This window comes from Hippoglossus hippoglossus, chromosome 11 (assembly GCF_009819705.1).
Source record: "Hippoglossus hippoglossus isolate fHipHip1 chromosome 11, fHipHip1.pri, whole genome shotgun sequence".
Classification (NCBI taxonomy): Eukaryota; Metazoa; Chordata; class Actinopteri; order Pleuronectiformes; family Pleuronectidae; genus Hippoglossus; species Hippoglossus hippoglossus.
This window is the reverse complement of record NC_047161.1, coordinates 18,731,377-18,745,012: the sequence shown is the minus strand read 5'-3', so window position 1 is coordinate 18,745,012 and position 13,636 is coordinate 18,731,377. Positions and strand designations below refer to the sequence as shown.

The following is a 13,636-nucleotide window of genomic DNA, read 5'->3' as shown; positions in this document are numbered from 1 at the left end:
AGAGGTTTCACTTTCTTTAACATTGCGAGATATGGCGTTTTTTCAACATTTTTATAGTTTTCCTCTGAATTCATGGATCTTGATGACAAAAATCAGGCACATCTATGTGTCAGTAAAATTTGCAGCTTGATTGAATTTAAGGGAACTGTCGGGCCTTGGCGGAGGTGTCTTGCTCTTCTGGGTGTAGTTCAGTTCCATATGGGTTGAAAGTCACAGTTCACAGCAACTCTACATGATGCAGCTACAGGCAAATATTTAATGCTGCAACAAATGTACAGATATCAGCATTTTATTGTTATTTATGACTTACCACAGTGGAAATACATCTGAGCTGTGAAAACATCTGTCTTCCATAACATCATCCAACCTAAGTCTTTCCTCTTTGTTGCTCTCGTTTCTCTTTCTCTCTACCCCCTTTCTCATATCCGTCCGTTAACGCTGTCGGCCTGTCTCTTCCCTGTTTCATTCCCGTCCATACCTCTGCTTTGTTATCTGTTGGTGTCTCTGTCCTTTCATGTCATGCCTTAACATCTTCAAAATCTTCATTCCTCTGTTGTACTGTATCTCTTCTCCTCTCCTTTGTACTGTTGTGTGCAAACATATTCTATTTTATTAAACTCTACATTTCATCGGGGAAATGACTCAAAACAGACTCAAATAATGTTTTTTTTCTTTCTAAATAATTACAATCCTGTGGTTTGACAGAGTAATTGACTCGTTCAATAATATAAACATTATAATAATGACACAAATAATAATAATCACAGTAATTATAGCTTGACATTTCTGCTTCCTGTCACACACTGGTTTGCCTTTAAATCTGTCATTCATGATGCCTTTACAAGGTTATTTATGATGATTTACACACATTAGCTTTAATCAAATGTGAAGGTGCGCCTTGGAAATCTTTTTTAAAGGGTGTCATGTCAAGCAACAAGCTAGACGAGTCGTCGCCCCTCTTTTTCACAGACCAAGGCCTGTAGATGAGGCAGAGGTCCTCACCGTGTTTCTGACTCATCTGCATCCAAGGCAACGGATTAAGCTCACTCCACCTCCTCTGGCCTTTCCTGGTCACACAAAATCCACATGTGCCAAATAGTAGATCTGTTGCTTTTGTTTTAATTAGTGACGTCATTTTCCTTTTGAGGGCTTACAAAGGGCTCTTCATAAATCATGCGGGCCTGTAACGTCAGCCGCCCACGCCTATTGACGCCATTGCTGTGCAAAGATGGGAGAGACCCGTTGGAGGAACAACCATCTCAGCAATACGCCATCAATCAGGCCTTTATGGTCGGTGGAAGCCACTTTGATTAAAAGGAATATGACAGCCCTCTTGGAGTTTGCCAAACAGAATGTAAAGGGCTCTGAGAGCGTGTGGGGGGGAAAAAATGCTCTGGTCTGATGAGACAAAAATTGAAGCTGAAGATGATTCACAGATGCTTCCCATCTGATCTGACGCCGCTGGAGAGAATCAGCTTGGAAGAATGACATCAAGTGCTCCGATCCAAGTGTGTGAAGCTTGTAGGGACGTCATCAAGAAATCCTCAAGTTGGAATTGCTTCTGCAATGGTTTTTTTATTTTTAATTTCAAGTTTTGATACATTTGCTAATATTTATAAAAGCGTGTTTTCATTGTGTCATCATGGGTTGTGGAGTGTGGATTACCTCCAATTTTTTCCGAGGCCACGGCAAAACCCACAGATAAGCCAACCATTTGTGGCACATTCTGCTGGGGTAAGGTGGAGAAATCCAATGCAGAATTCCCTCTTCTGTTCAGTGAGCTCCTCAACCCTGATTGGGAGCATGGTGACTGAGAAGTAGGGATGATGGCATTCCTTTGAATCCTCTAGCCAAGGATATGGTGGAGGATGCCATTTCTTCCCCTTCCTATCCAGTTGAAGCCGGCAGTTCCAGTAGCGAGTCGGCTCAACCCTTCCCCACAGCTCCCAAGGTTTATCTGTTCAAAGTGTGCCAGTGAGCAGCAGTTGTGTTATCGATTGGTTCACATGACAGAATGATAAAGGAGAATAGGGATTTATATAATGGGAAAATTACACGTTGAAAAGGTTCACCATGATGGAAAAGCACACGTTTCCTCTGTGCCCCCCAGTTAATTTACCCTCCTTCAGTGCCTATAGGATCAGTTCAGAGTGAAGAGGGAATCTTCGACACATTTCTTCACTGATTGTGAAGCCATAGCTTGCACCAACAACCTTTCATAGTATTCCAATAAAGAAGCCACTGTTGCAGTCAAGCTGAATGCCTGATGGTAAGGGAAAATTAAAGAGTGCAAGGCAAACTGTTGCCTCAAGACAGTTCGGCTGCTCCAGGCTTGAGAATCAAGCCCCAGGCCCCTTAGTTACCAAAGCGGAAGAGTTGTGTGCATACGAAGTTGGACCCTGTATGTTGATAACCTTGTCCAGGAATTACAGGCTTCAGTTTGATATGAAACCACCAAGTTTCAATGCTGTTGTGTTTACAGAGGCTGTAGGGGGAGCCACAAGGGCATTGGAGAGCAAAGCGTCTTCTCTTTGAAGCCTTGAGGCAACTCCAATTGTGCCAGAGGCTGGAATCAAGCACGGACTCCTGGTATATCCTTATCCTGAGAAAAGGAAGTTCAATACTTCCCGTTCTGGATTTTTGTTTCCTTAGAATCCAGAATGCTCACACACAACGCTCTGTTCCACTAAGTTTGACCAGGCAACCTGGTTCACAATTCAAATCTGCAAGATGCCTACTTTGAAAGTATATTTAGTATCCAGGGGACAGAGAATTTTGCTCTTTAGGGAGTAGCCTCTGAAGTGTACCAAAGCAGCTCTGAATCCTGTACGAGCTACGAGGCTCAGGATTTTGCATATTTGGAAGATTTTGTCCTTTGTGCTCCCAGCAAGGATGAAGCGAAGAGAGACATTCATGAGTTACAATGCTGCCTCTGGCTTGGTTGACAATGATTCAGTTTTCCACTCGGAGTGTAGAATATTTGAGCCCCAAAATATATATTTTTTTGTTTTTTTGAGGGGAGAAACTTCGCCAACACCATCTGTGTTTTACCAACTTCTTCCAAGCTTGCAAACTGGGAGATGACCACATCCGCTATAGCAAAATACTGAGAGGGAGTGTTTGGTTACCTGGGTAACCTCAGTGCTCTGATAGTTGAGGGAGACATCTCATAGCTTTTCCCTTCTTGTATGTGCTGGGCGATCGCGTACCTTGTAGGGTTCGATAGGTGGTTCATTTTAAAGGTGGGACTGGCTGGACCTAACAACTCGAGCCGTTTTCAGACATGAACTCTGGAGAATGTCTGCACATTGGGTCCGGACTTTCTCCACAGTTTGCGTTTCTCATATTAACAACACAGCAGAAGATTCTCAGATGCGTTTGCAGGGGTTTTGTATAGAGCACATTGACACCAGTGTCGCCCCTGGTCACCAAAAGGTCAGGCAACATCTATGTGTATGGCACCGCATTTTCATCCTGAGATATTCATTTTATTTTTATTTTATTTTTCATTCCTGTAGTGCATTAGAAAGATCATCACTTGCTCATGTTGACTCCTGCGGTATAGTATTTTCCAGAGTTCTTACTAGAGGCCTGCCAGGAGAAAGTCCAGAAAAAGTCTGGAGCCTCTCTCTCCTCACTTTGACATTTGTGTTGTCACACACAGCCCCTCCTGGAGCATGTCAGGAGATTATCCGGAGTTCAGTTCATGTCTGAAAGCAGCTTCAGATGATTGGTCTGCTCTGACAGAAGTGGTGGTGGTGGAGTTTTGATGATTGCTCACTCATTTAGTGTTACATTTTCTTTTGTTTGTTTTGTCTGTTTTTTTTCTTCACGAAACCTGTCTATTTCCTCCACATCGCCCACCCTATTTTCTCTGACTGGATGTAATTGCTGTCATCTTGTTCTCTGCACACTAACGAACCAAACATTAAAATCCAAGTCCAACTCGAAATCATTATTTCCTTGAAATGTAACTTTGATGTCAGTTAACATTAATGGCAAAATCACCCTTTAAATATATAATTTATTTATGTATTTATTTTTCTTATACAATGAAATGTTTTTCTTTAATATTGGTTCTAGACAAAAAACCTCTGCTCAAGTTCTGCCTCAGCGAAAGGCTGTTCCAGCTCTGTATTGCTGTGGGAGGCATTTTTCTGGCACTGAATCAATTCATTTATTTTTAAGAGGGTTAATGAAGCCTGATGCCTATTTAATGATTCTGAATGGTGACCTACGTCCCAGCTGGCATTTGTTGTTCCCAGCGGTCAGAATGATTTGCAGCATAATAATCATCCTACTTTCAACAAAGCAACTGTATCAACAACATGATAATGTCATTAGCCACATGTACTATAGTACCAAGACCTGTTTAATAAGCAATTATGTGATAATGAAACAAACAGGACCTCTGTTATATCCCATATCTCAGTATCGCTTTTGTGTTACTGGATTTTTGTGTGTGTTTGTGTGTGTTTATACACCTATGTCTGGCTGCTGTCTGGAAAATTTTGTCCAACTCCAGCTCCCACACTACACTTTGGTGACACTTCCAGCTCCCATCCTTTGACCTCAGTCAACAGTGTCCTGTCTGTGTTTGCAGCAGCCAGTCAAACAGAGGTGTCCTTGTCATTGAGCCCCCTTTCGCTAAAAAAACCCTCCTGTGCCCCCTTACCTGCACCGTCATGGCGGCCTCAGTCTTTGCTGTCAAATTCAGACGTCCATTTTAGACAAATAGAAAGCCTGGTCCCTGCTGAGGTGGGACAAACATGTAGATACTGTATCTGTATCTTATCAATGTCAATACAAATAAAAATAACCCAATTCAAGATATTTATCTTTAAAGCTGCTACCTAATTAATGTATTTTTATGTGTGATGTGAACAGAGTTGGTCGTAGTGACAATCACTCTCTCCACTCGGATCTGCAGCAAACAGCTTTTATAAAAAATCAATCAAGCGACAAAGCAGCCAGATGTGGTTCTCAGGAGTTAGTGTTGACCAAACCAGCCAAAAAGGGAGTGAATATTGGATTTTCTTTTAATCTGGTAACCATAGATACACCACCATATTTGCGGAATGTGTAAATAAGAAACAGCTAAAGGCTCATTTATGTTGTCTTAATACACAAAAAGAGATGCAGATATCAATCTTTTTCAAACCACATACCATCATACCTTTGCTTCCTGTACGTTGGCGTGATTATTCAGCCAAACATCCACTGGAGGGCAAGCGTGGTGTGGAGGAGGTTGTGATAATGTACCTCTTAAGAAAAAGGTCAAAGTGGCTGCTTGTCCCTTTTCCCAGGCAAAGTAACATTGTATAGATGCCTTTAGTTTCTTACCAACTCACCAAGTGTATGCCTCATGTCCTAAGATAGTCTCGCTTAAGTTATTGGCTAAACTAAACCCCCCCATGACTTCCTGTGGTAGCGCTCTGTTTCTTCCCCTTCGTCCGTATCCGCAAGCTTTCAGAAGATGTGCACAAACATGGACAAAATGAAAGTGAATGAGTACGGACGTAAAGCTCCGTCTGTTTCTTATACAAATCTCAAATGTTGACCATTAATGAGGCTTAACAAGTTTTAAAATCTTTAGTTTTTATAGCTAATATGTGTTTAAAGCATGACCTACTGCCCCCATGTGGCCAAAAAGTCTATGAATGCAGCATACTGCATCAGTATGGGAAAATTGCTTTGAAAATCACAATTACAAACATTAAAAAAATGACATGAAGAAAAAAGGAGGTTCCGTATGTCGTAGTGAATCTCTAGTAGTATGAAAACGTGAAAGGTCCTCTCTGGAGCCCATATTTGGTTTGACCCTTCTCGGCCACTGTAGTTGACATACTCCCGATGTACATATGAAAGGTCATTCCAAGTTAACAAATACAAGAAGATCTATATATTGTATTTCTTAAGCCTCTAAATCCTACACACTGGATTTCAAATATATAATAAAATTAACAGATTGAATGTGTTGTTTTGTTTTTCAAAAGGTGATAGAACATCTCTATATTAGTTTTTTTTTCTCTATTGTTTTCACAACTTGTTGCAGCTTGGTAGAAAATAAGTTTACGTTCAGACGCTGCACCATTGCACTGGACCAGGTTTGAAGTGTTGACAGAATGCCCTCTGGGTCATAACCAGATAGATGTTTTAATGAGTTTGTAAAGTGCGGAGCATGTGCAATGAGTTCAAAGCATATTCACTGGAATATATTGTTTGAAAAACAAGACCCTTCTCACTTTGTCGTCCCCCTTTACTTTCTGTGACTCCACAGCTTCAGGAAGGCCAGCTGGTGGTGCGTCACTTCCAGTTCCTGCGCTGGTCCCCATACCGCGACGTGCCCGACTCCAAGAAAGCCTTCCTCAGCCTTTTGGCTCAGGTTCACAACTGGCAGAGGGAGTGTGGAGAAGGACGCACCATCGTCCACTGTCTGTAAGTCTGCAGAACATAAGCCTGCATCCTACTTGTGTGTTTTAATAGCCAATACCGCAATCGGCTGCTGTTTTCAGTGTGTTTATGTAATTTCCAACATTTAAAAAAAAACGTTTTATAAATTCAACAGCTGCTCATGAATTTTATTCTTGTCTGGAAAAGCTTTGAAACTGAAAGTAGACTGTGCTCTAATAAGATGCCGGACTGCATTCATATCATTCACTTTGGTGCTGTTATTTTAAACTGGTCATCGTCACTCTTGAAAAAAAAATTTGATTTGAGAGTTTTTAAATCTCATTATCTCTGTGTTACAGAGGAAGAATGAGACATTAAGTGTTTGTGTCATTAGCTGAGCTGCTAGATTTACAGTGCATGTCTTCCATTACATTTGTCCCACAACTCCATGTCAGGGCCTTTTGATCTCTGGAGGTCAGCCTGCGTGTCAGACATCTCATATCTGATTAAATCCCAGTCCTGTATTTTAATGAGAACCGTACTCAGATATTCATCGTGAAATTCAGTTGGCCTTTTTCTGACAGCGCGCTTGATCCGTGCTCAGTCAAACTGTGACATTTCACTCTGTAGCCTCCCTCTGAGAGGCTGTCTGAGCTGCTGCGCACATCTTTGTCAGGTCACTCACGTCTTTTTCTCTGCTTCTATTCTGTTTGTGTGTGTTTGTCTGTCTTCATTTTTTCTTCTGGAGCAGGAATGGCGGTGGCCGAAGCGGTACTTTCTGTGCCTGCACCATGATCCTGGAGATGATTCGTCACCACAGCGTGGCAGACGTGTTCTTTGCTGCCAAAACACTGCGCAATTCTAAGCCGAACATGGTGGAGACAATGGTGAGCAAGTGGGCATTTTTATCTTTGTTTCATACAACATATTGAAAAGAAACTATGCTCCTCCCTCAGCCCAGACAAGAATGTCAGGGAAGCCATCTGTATTATTCAACATCCATTTAGAAAAAAATGGTATGAAAGGATATTTTCCACTCTAAATGTGTGTTTTAAATGAATTGGAATTACATTTTTTATGCAGTGTGTTGCATACAGAGCTTAAGCAAAGCAGTGGGTGGGCGAAAATGTGATATTTGTTTGGGAACCTCAGGTTTTTGTGTTGGCTCCATTTAAGATTCAAAAAGCATGGCCTTCTTCTTCCTCGATCCATTATTTAGCAGTGACATTCAGCCCTCTTACATTGTGGAGGAGACAGCGTTACCAATCTCTCCGCCCACAGTCACCTCAACAGACCAGGATGCAGTGCAGCTGCATAAGAGACATGGTGGATTTTGAGTGGGGGGAGATCAGGCAAATACTATAGACATTGGATGAATCATCAGTCATGTCCCTGACTGTTCATGGCCTTAATTTATCTCGCAAACATGTGATATTAAGTTTTGAGGATTCTTATGACTTCAAAGCATCATCAGATAGGCTCATGAGTAGGCCTGCCTGTTTAGAACGGCCTGTTCTTTTAGTCAGAGTTAATGATGCGGAGCTACTTCAGAATTATTCCTCGCCATTAGTGAGTCCTCCTCGAACTGTTCTACAATCTACTGTCCCTTTTTACACTTTTTATAGAAGAAATTTTCATAGACAATCTATGGTGCAGAGGGAAGTTAGAAAACTGGTTTACCTGGTTTATCTGCACTTATAGTCAATGCTTTTCATAAAATGAAACTGAATTTTCTTTATTACTGTTCACATGTGTGGTTTATATATGTGTGAATTATTTACTAAACTGTTGTTATGTTTTCATTGCATGTTGACTATTTGGGAGGTCTGTTAAACAACGACACAATCTTCTGACCCAAGTCCACAACTTGGGTCAAATGTTGTGCTCTTACTTTAAAGTCAAACTTCCAAACTTAAAGTGATTCTATGAATGTTCTTACCATAACGGAGATTGGCTCCCATCACTGGTCAGTCCGTCTGTATCTCAGTCCGATAAGGTCAAATACAAAAATCTTATAATGAATATAATCAAGATGTAGAGGAACAGTTCTCAGTCCACATGCTGACTGTCAGAGCACTGCCCCGCCCCTACTGACCTCTACAGAGCACTGGTCACCTGTTCATGTTTTATTTCCATTAAAGTTACCGCTTCTCCATCGCATCAAACTCGGCACTACACTTTCTCAGGAAATTTACAAAGATATTCCAAGTGAGAAGCTGATAAGATGAACTGTTGTGGGGATATGCATTCCACAGACAGACAGATGTTTGTGGAATTAGTAGGTAGATAAACATAGCTCGACCAGTAACTCATGGAATTCATTAATGCAAGTGATTTACTCTTATTGTGATAAACCATCCCTGTGAATTTTGGAAACTGAACCTCTGTTGTGTTCCTAGGAGCAGTACCGCTTCTGCTATGACCTGGCCCAGGAGTACCTGGACTGCTTGGAGGTCAGATAGCACCCATCCCTCTCTCCTGGTTCCTCCTCAAGGAGAAGGTGTGCAGCCGGGATCCTGCATCTTGGATTGCTGCTCCCGGCTCCTGAGTCCGTGTATACAGCTCTGGTCGTTTTCTTTGCCATGCTTGGATGAAATGTCGTTTGCCATAAAGACTTGACTGAAAATGCTCACTGGACAACTTGTAACATACTACTGACACATGCCCTATTGGCTTCCCCTCGGCGCTCTGATCCAACGTGTACTGTTTTGTGCTACCTAACACCTTCCAAACCAGAGGACACTAACAGAGGAGTGGAGTTCATTTTGTATGTGACCACTGTCTAAGGCAGCCGGACTACCTGTTGTACACCTCGACGACGGGATTCAAAGAGCTCCGCTGTTTCCTGCCTTACTATAAACAAACACTGAAAGATAACTACAGTTGATGCCAACCACTGGGTGATGTTTTGTGTTTGTTTGTAACACTGTAAATGGTGCAATCTGCTGTTGGTAAGCATCCCATGTCGTACTGTACTATATTTGAACTTTGCCGGGGGTGAGACTGACAGTTGAAGGTTTAGCTGAGGGAGGGAAGGAAAGAAGTCGTCACATCCGATGGACATATCTGTACAGTAGAGTTGTCTTGGACCTATTCTCTCTTTATTTATTCTTCGTGTATATAGATGTTTTTTTTCCTCCCCCTCCAGATGTTTCTAGATGTATTAACGTTTTATCAATGTGCCAATCCATTCTCTCTGTCTGTGTAAATGGGGACCACTTCAGCATCTGCATGCCCAGTCTTAAGTGTTTCATTGCAGTGTGTGGCCCGAGTCTGCTTCAGGATGGATTCCCCAACGTGGATCCTTCCGCTAGTCCCGAGAGAGCTCCGTAAGATTAACCACTTGTTGCTGTGAACATACGGCCAAAATCCGTTGCTTTCTAAATTTGTATTTATTCAATGTGTTTTATTTTCTAAATAGTGTATAAAACAGGAAAAGAAATAAAATACCACGATGTTGGTTAACAACCATGCTTTTTGCATGAGGTTTTTTTTACTCCTCACAGAGAGACGGTAGCAGAAGGGTGCTGATGCCTCACCCTTCTAGAATCTGACTGGTCATACTAGTGCAAACAAAATCACTAAAATGTAAAGCACCAACCTAAACAACATGTATGTCTCCATCAGTCTGGGGCTCATGTACAATGGGTTGAGGGGCTTTCTTTCCAGGGACCCAGGGACTGACATTTTATGACATTTACACTCAGTCTACCCTAATAACACAGATCCACACTATGTTCACAAGCCAACAGAAGGATTGCCTGCTAGACAGTGCTCTGCTTGGCCAAATTATATCACGCCTCCATCGTAGGGTCTCTTTCATGTGTGACCTATTTGAAAAACAATCAAACATGAGCAAGCCACAATGGCGGGTGAGGAGCTGGTGCCTAATCCATTTTTCCTGGCTTTCGGTCAAGTCCTGCAATCCTTTGAAAGATCCTTCTGCTCACATATAAACTTCTCCGTGCGGCTGACCCCCCAGTGCCTGTCTGACCTCCTCCACCCCTACATCTCATCTTGTAATCCACGGACACAGGTCTGCTCTCCAACTCTGCTCCAGCCTGTGAACCTATGATGGCAGGAACTCTCAGCAGAGATCCATACTGCCCCATCTCTGGACACTTCAGAAAGTCCCTAAAACCCACACAGGCCTTCGCCCCATTAGATTACATTATCTCCTACAAGCATTGCTATGATTATTTTCTGCTCTGTTTTGCTTTTGTGTTCCTTACTCTGTAAAGCGGCCTTGAGCACCTTGAAGGGTACTATGTCATATTATTATCATTATAAAAAAATGACATGACGTAAGTAGAGTGTAGCCTCTGAAGTTATCTGTAAACGGTCAGAACTTCTAGAGGTAAAATGCCAAATCGATTCAAACACATTTAAAGTAAGCATCCGAAGGGAAGGTGCTGGGATTGTCATCATCGGTATCTTACAAAATCCATTATCTTAACCTGATGCATTAGATCAGGCGAAAAAACACAATAAAAGCAGTAAATGCCGCACACGTAAAACGCCGAACACATAATATAAAGATATGGTGTCGTTCAAAATTGTGGACAAGCTGGAAGTTTAGACACTGATGCACACTTCAGATGCACTGCATGAAGCGCCAGTGACTTCAATGCAGTTTTGTGTTTTAATAGGTGCAAACAGATAAAGTACATGGTTTGAGTCATTTTTCGATTGCTGTGGAAGATGGAAATTCACATTATTTGTTAATAAGATTATGATATGATTATTTGGGAAGACCAGCCACTAATATATTTCTAGTTTCATGATGTGATGTTTCAATATGTTTATGTGGCATTCATTTGTTATACTAAATAAATAATGTCACTGTTAATAATGCATGCAAATGTGCTGCTACCTTAAAAAGTATTTTAACCTGCCCCTGCTCCCAGAGCTGCGGCTGGATGTATGGCCCACGCTGCTCTCTGCACAGCTATGTTTAAGCATTTATGAGTTTGTGATGGAGGAGCTGTTGATGACCCCCGACACCTCCAACATTACCCCCGACACCACCCCTGCCCCCGCCTCATGCTACTGGCAGATATTTCTGCTCTAAAAAAAACCACTGTTCATTCTCTTGACCCGTGTTTTAATTTAGGCTTATCATTTAATTAGCAACTTTAATGGACTTTTTTTTTTTTTATCACGACCACCAATCAGAGCCGCTAGTTCTCAGCCACCTCTTTAATTGTGGAGTCTTGATGAACCATTGATCGAGGGCGCGACGCACTTAATCTGCATGTGGTGCTTTACAAGTGATGTCACATCTAGTTACTGTGTTTTATGAGTGGCTGATAAGCTCTGGTGATTCACTGTTTGACCCTTTTCTGCCCTCTGCGCTCCGTTTCCTATCAATACACTGTACTCCCTCTGCTGCCTCGGCACTTTTTAAATGAGAGACGGGACGCTGACAGATGATTTTCTTACACATGCAGAGGAGAGTGCAAAGGCAGCGCGAAGAGTGAACTCCATAAATAGTCCAACAATGTGATGAAGGTCAGAGGCCACGCTGGGCCGTATTGTTTGGCTGTCACTGTTGTCTCCCAGGCTCCATTACACTCTCTCTTTGTATTTCTGAGGCAATAAATCTCCTTTAACTGTGTTTAAAAGATGATGAAAGGCTGCATAATGTGCGTTGGATGAAAAACACAATTTCCATTGTGTGCGGCGCACAAAAGGACAAGGATGACGCTCCCCTCAAAGCAGATTACACAAACAACAAACCTGGAAATGGATTTTTTTTTTTTCGTCTTTGTACGTTGCTGGAGAGAAAACACAGGTTCTCAGATATGTCGCTCCCGCTGCTGCTGCTGCTGCTGATGATGATGATGCTGCTGCTGCTGCTGCTGCTGATGATGATGATGATGCTGCTGCTGCTGCTGCTGCTGCTGATGCTGCCTCTGTCTGTCTGAGGTTGATCTCGATGCTTTCGAGTACAGTGTAAATCTCATTGTCGCAGCAGCAGTGTCTCTAATTACTGCAGGAGCCATTGTTTCACTCTGAAAGGCTGCATTCAAGCGCTGGAACGGAGACTTTTCTAGATGACTGAATGCAATGAAAAATAGGCTCTTGTGTATCTGGGGATGCTTATCTTGATGATTTCATTAATCACAGGGCTCGCACACACACACACACACAAACAGACACACACACACACAGTTGCAGAAAAATTAAAATTATTCCTGGCAATCAACAGAAACATACAGATTTTCTAGGTTCTGCATGAATGTGGTAATAATGCTCGGTGATTAGTAAAGTGATGACATTGTTTCAATCCCAGACTACCTGCTGTCACCGCTCTCACTCCAGCTCCACACGAGTTGTTCATTATTTGCTCTTTTGTCTCATTCCTCGTCGTGACACTCTTCTACTAAGTGAGCAGTCACAGTAGAATCACAACGATGATTTGATTCTCACCGGTTGGTTATTAATATCCACACCACAACAGAACAGGCAGGCTGAGCTGTTTAAACACATTCTAAGCCTTTGATGAATAATGATGCTGATTTCCACCACAGATCTGCCGGTGACGGGTCACAGTTTGTATTGATGACGAGTGCAGGAGGCTCTGCAGGACTTCTCCTCGTCCTTCCTCCCCTGTAATCAATCAGTAGCATGCTTTCGGGGAGCCAAACGGGCTGATAGGGGTGGCGAAGCATCAAGGAGCAGGCCCTGGTGACACTGGTGTGCAGAGGAAAAGTCGCGCAAAGATGCATCACTTACCCTATGCTGCCTTTGTGTTAAGGCTCCAGCCCGATAGTGTGGGACCACATGAATCAATTAATATCTCTATTGTGACACAAATTCACCATGGGAGGTGGTCCGCAGCCCGGCTGGTGAATAGAAATCCGTCCATCACCCCTCGACTGATGGCAGATTCAATTTGAGCTCACTTTATCTCTATGCGGATTCATCTTATCTCTGGCACGACTTTACATTGCATTAAATAAGATTGCTCTTAGCGGGTATGTGGACGGGAAGCTTCTCATCTCTTTACACGGTCAAATCAAATAATGTCCCACAAGGTTTCGAAAAACCTATTTCAAGACAGTGTTTTTAGAAAATGTCTCATTCACCATGGCAGTCATCATTGATTTTGTCAGGCCTGGATGATAGAATGTCTTTGAAGGCAGCAGTTAATGGCAAATATGCTGTTTGGTAAGGAGGGAGCACATCAGTTGGGGTAGCCAGTGGCAGCACTGAAAACCTGGGGTGGGGAAAACTGATG

General features: G+C 42.5%; 1 protein-coding gene across 4 annotated transcripts in view; it reads left to right on the top strand.

The window, feature by feature from the left end:
• Positions 1 to 9,866, top strand: part of ptprua (protein tyrosine phosphatase receptor type Ua) — a 195,975-nt gene extending 186,109 nt beyond the window's left edge. For 3 of the 4 annotated variants that reach the window (XM_034599998.1, XM_034599997.1, XM_034599996.1), the window contains 3 exons: positions 6,281 to 6,438; positions 7,145 to 7,280; positions 8,793 to 9,866. In XM_034599998.1, coding sequence (XP_034455889.1) covers positions 6,281 to 6,438; positions 7,145 to 7,280; positions 8,793 to 8,855 — 357 coding nt within the window. In that variant the 3' untranslated portion in view covers positions 8,856 to 9,866. The remainder of the gene's footprint in view (positions 1 to 6,280; positions 6,439 to 7,144; positions 7,281 to 8,792) is intronic. The other variant, XM_034599999.1, reaches the window with a different exon arrangement.
• The last annotated feature ends 3,770 nt before the right edge of the window (positions 9,867 to 13,636 follow it).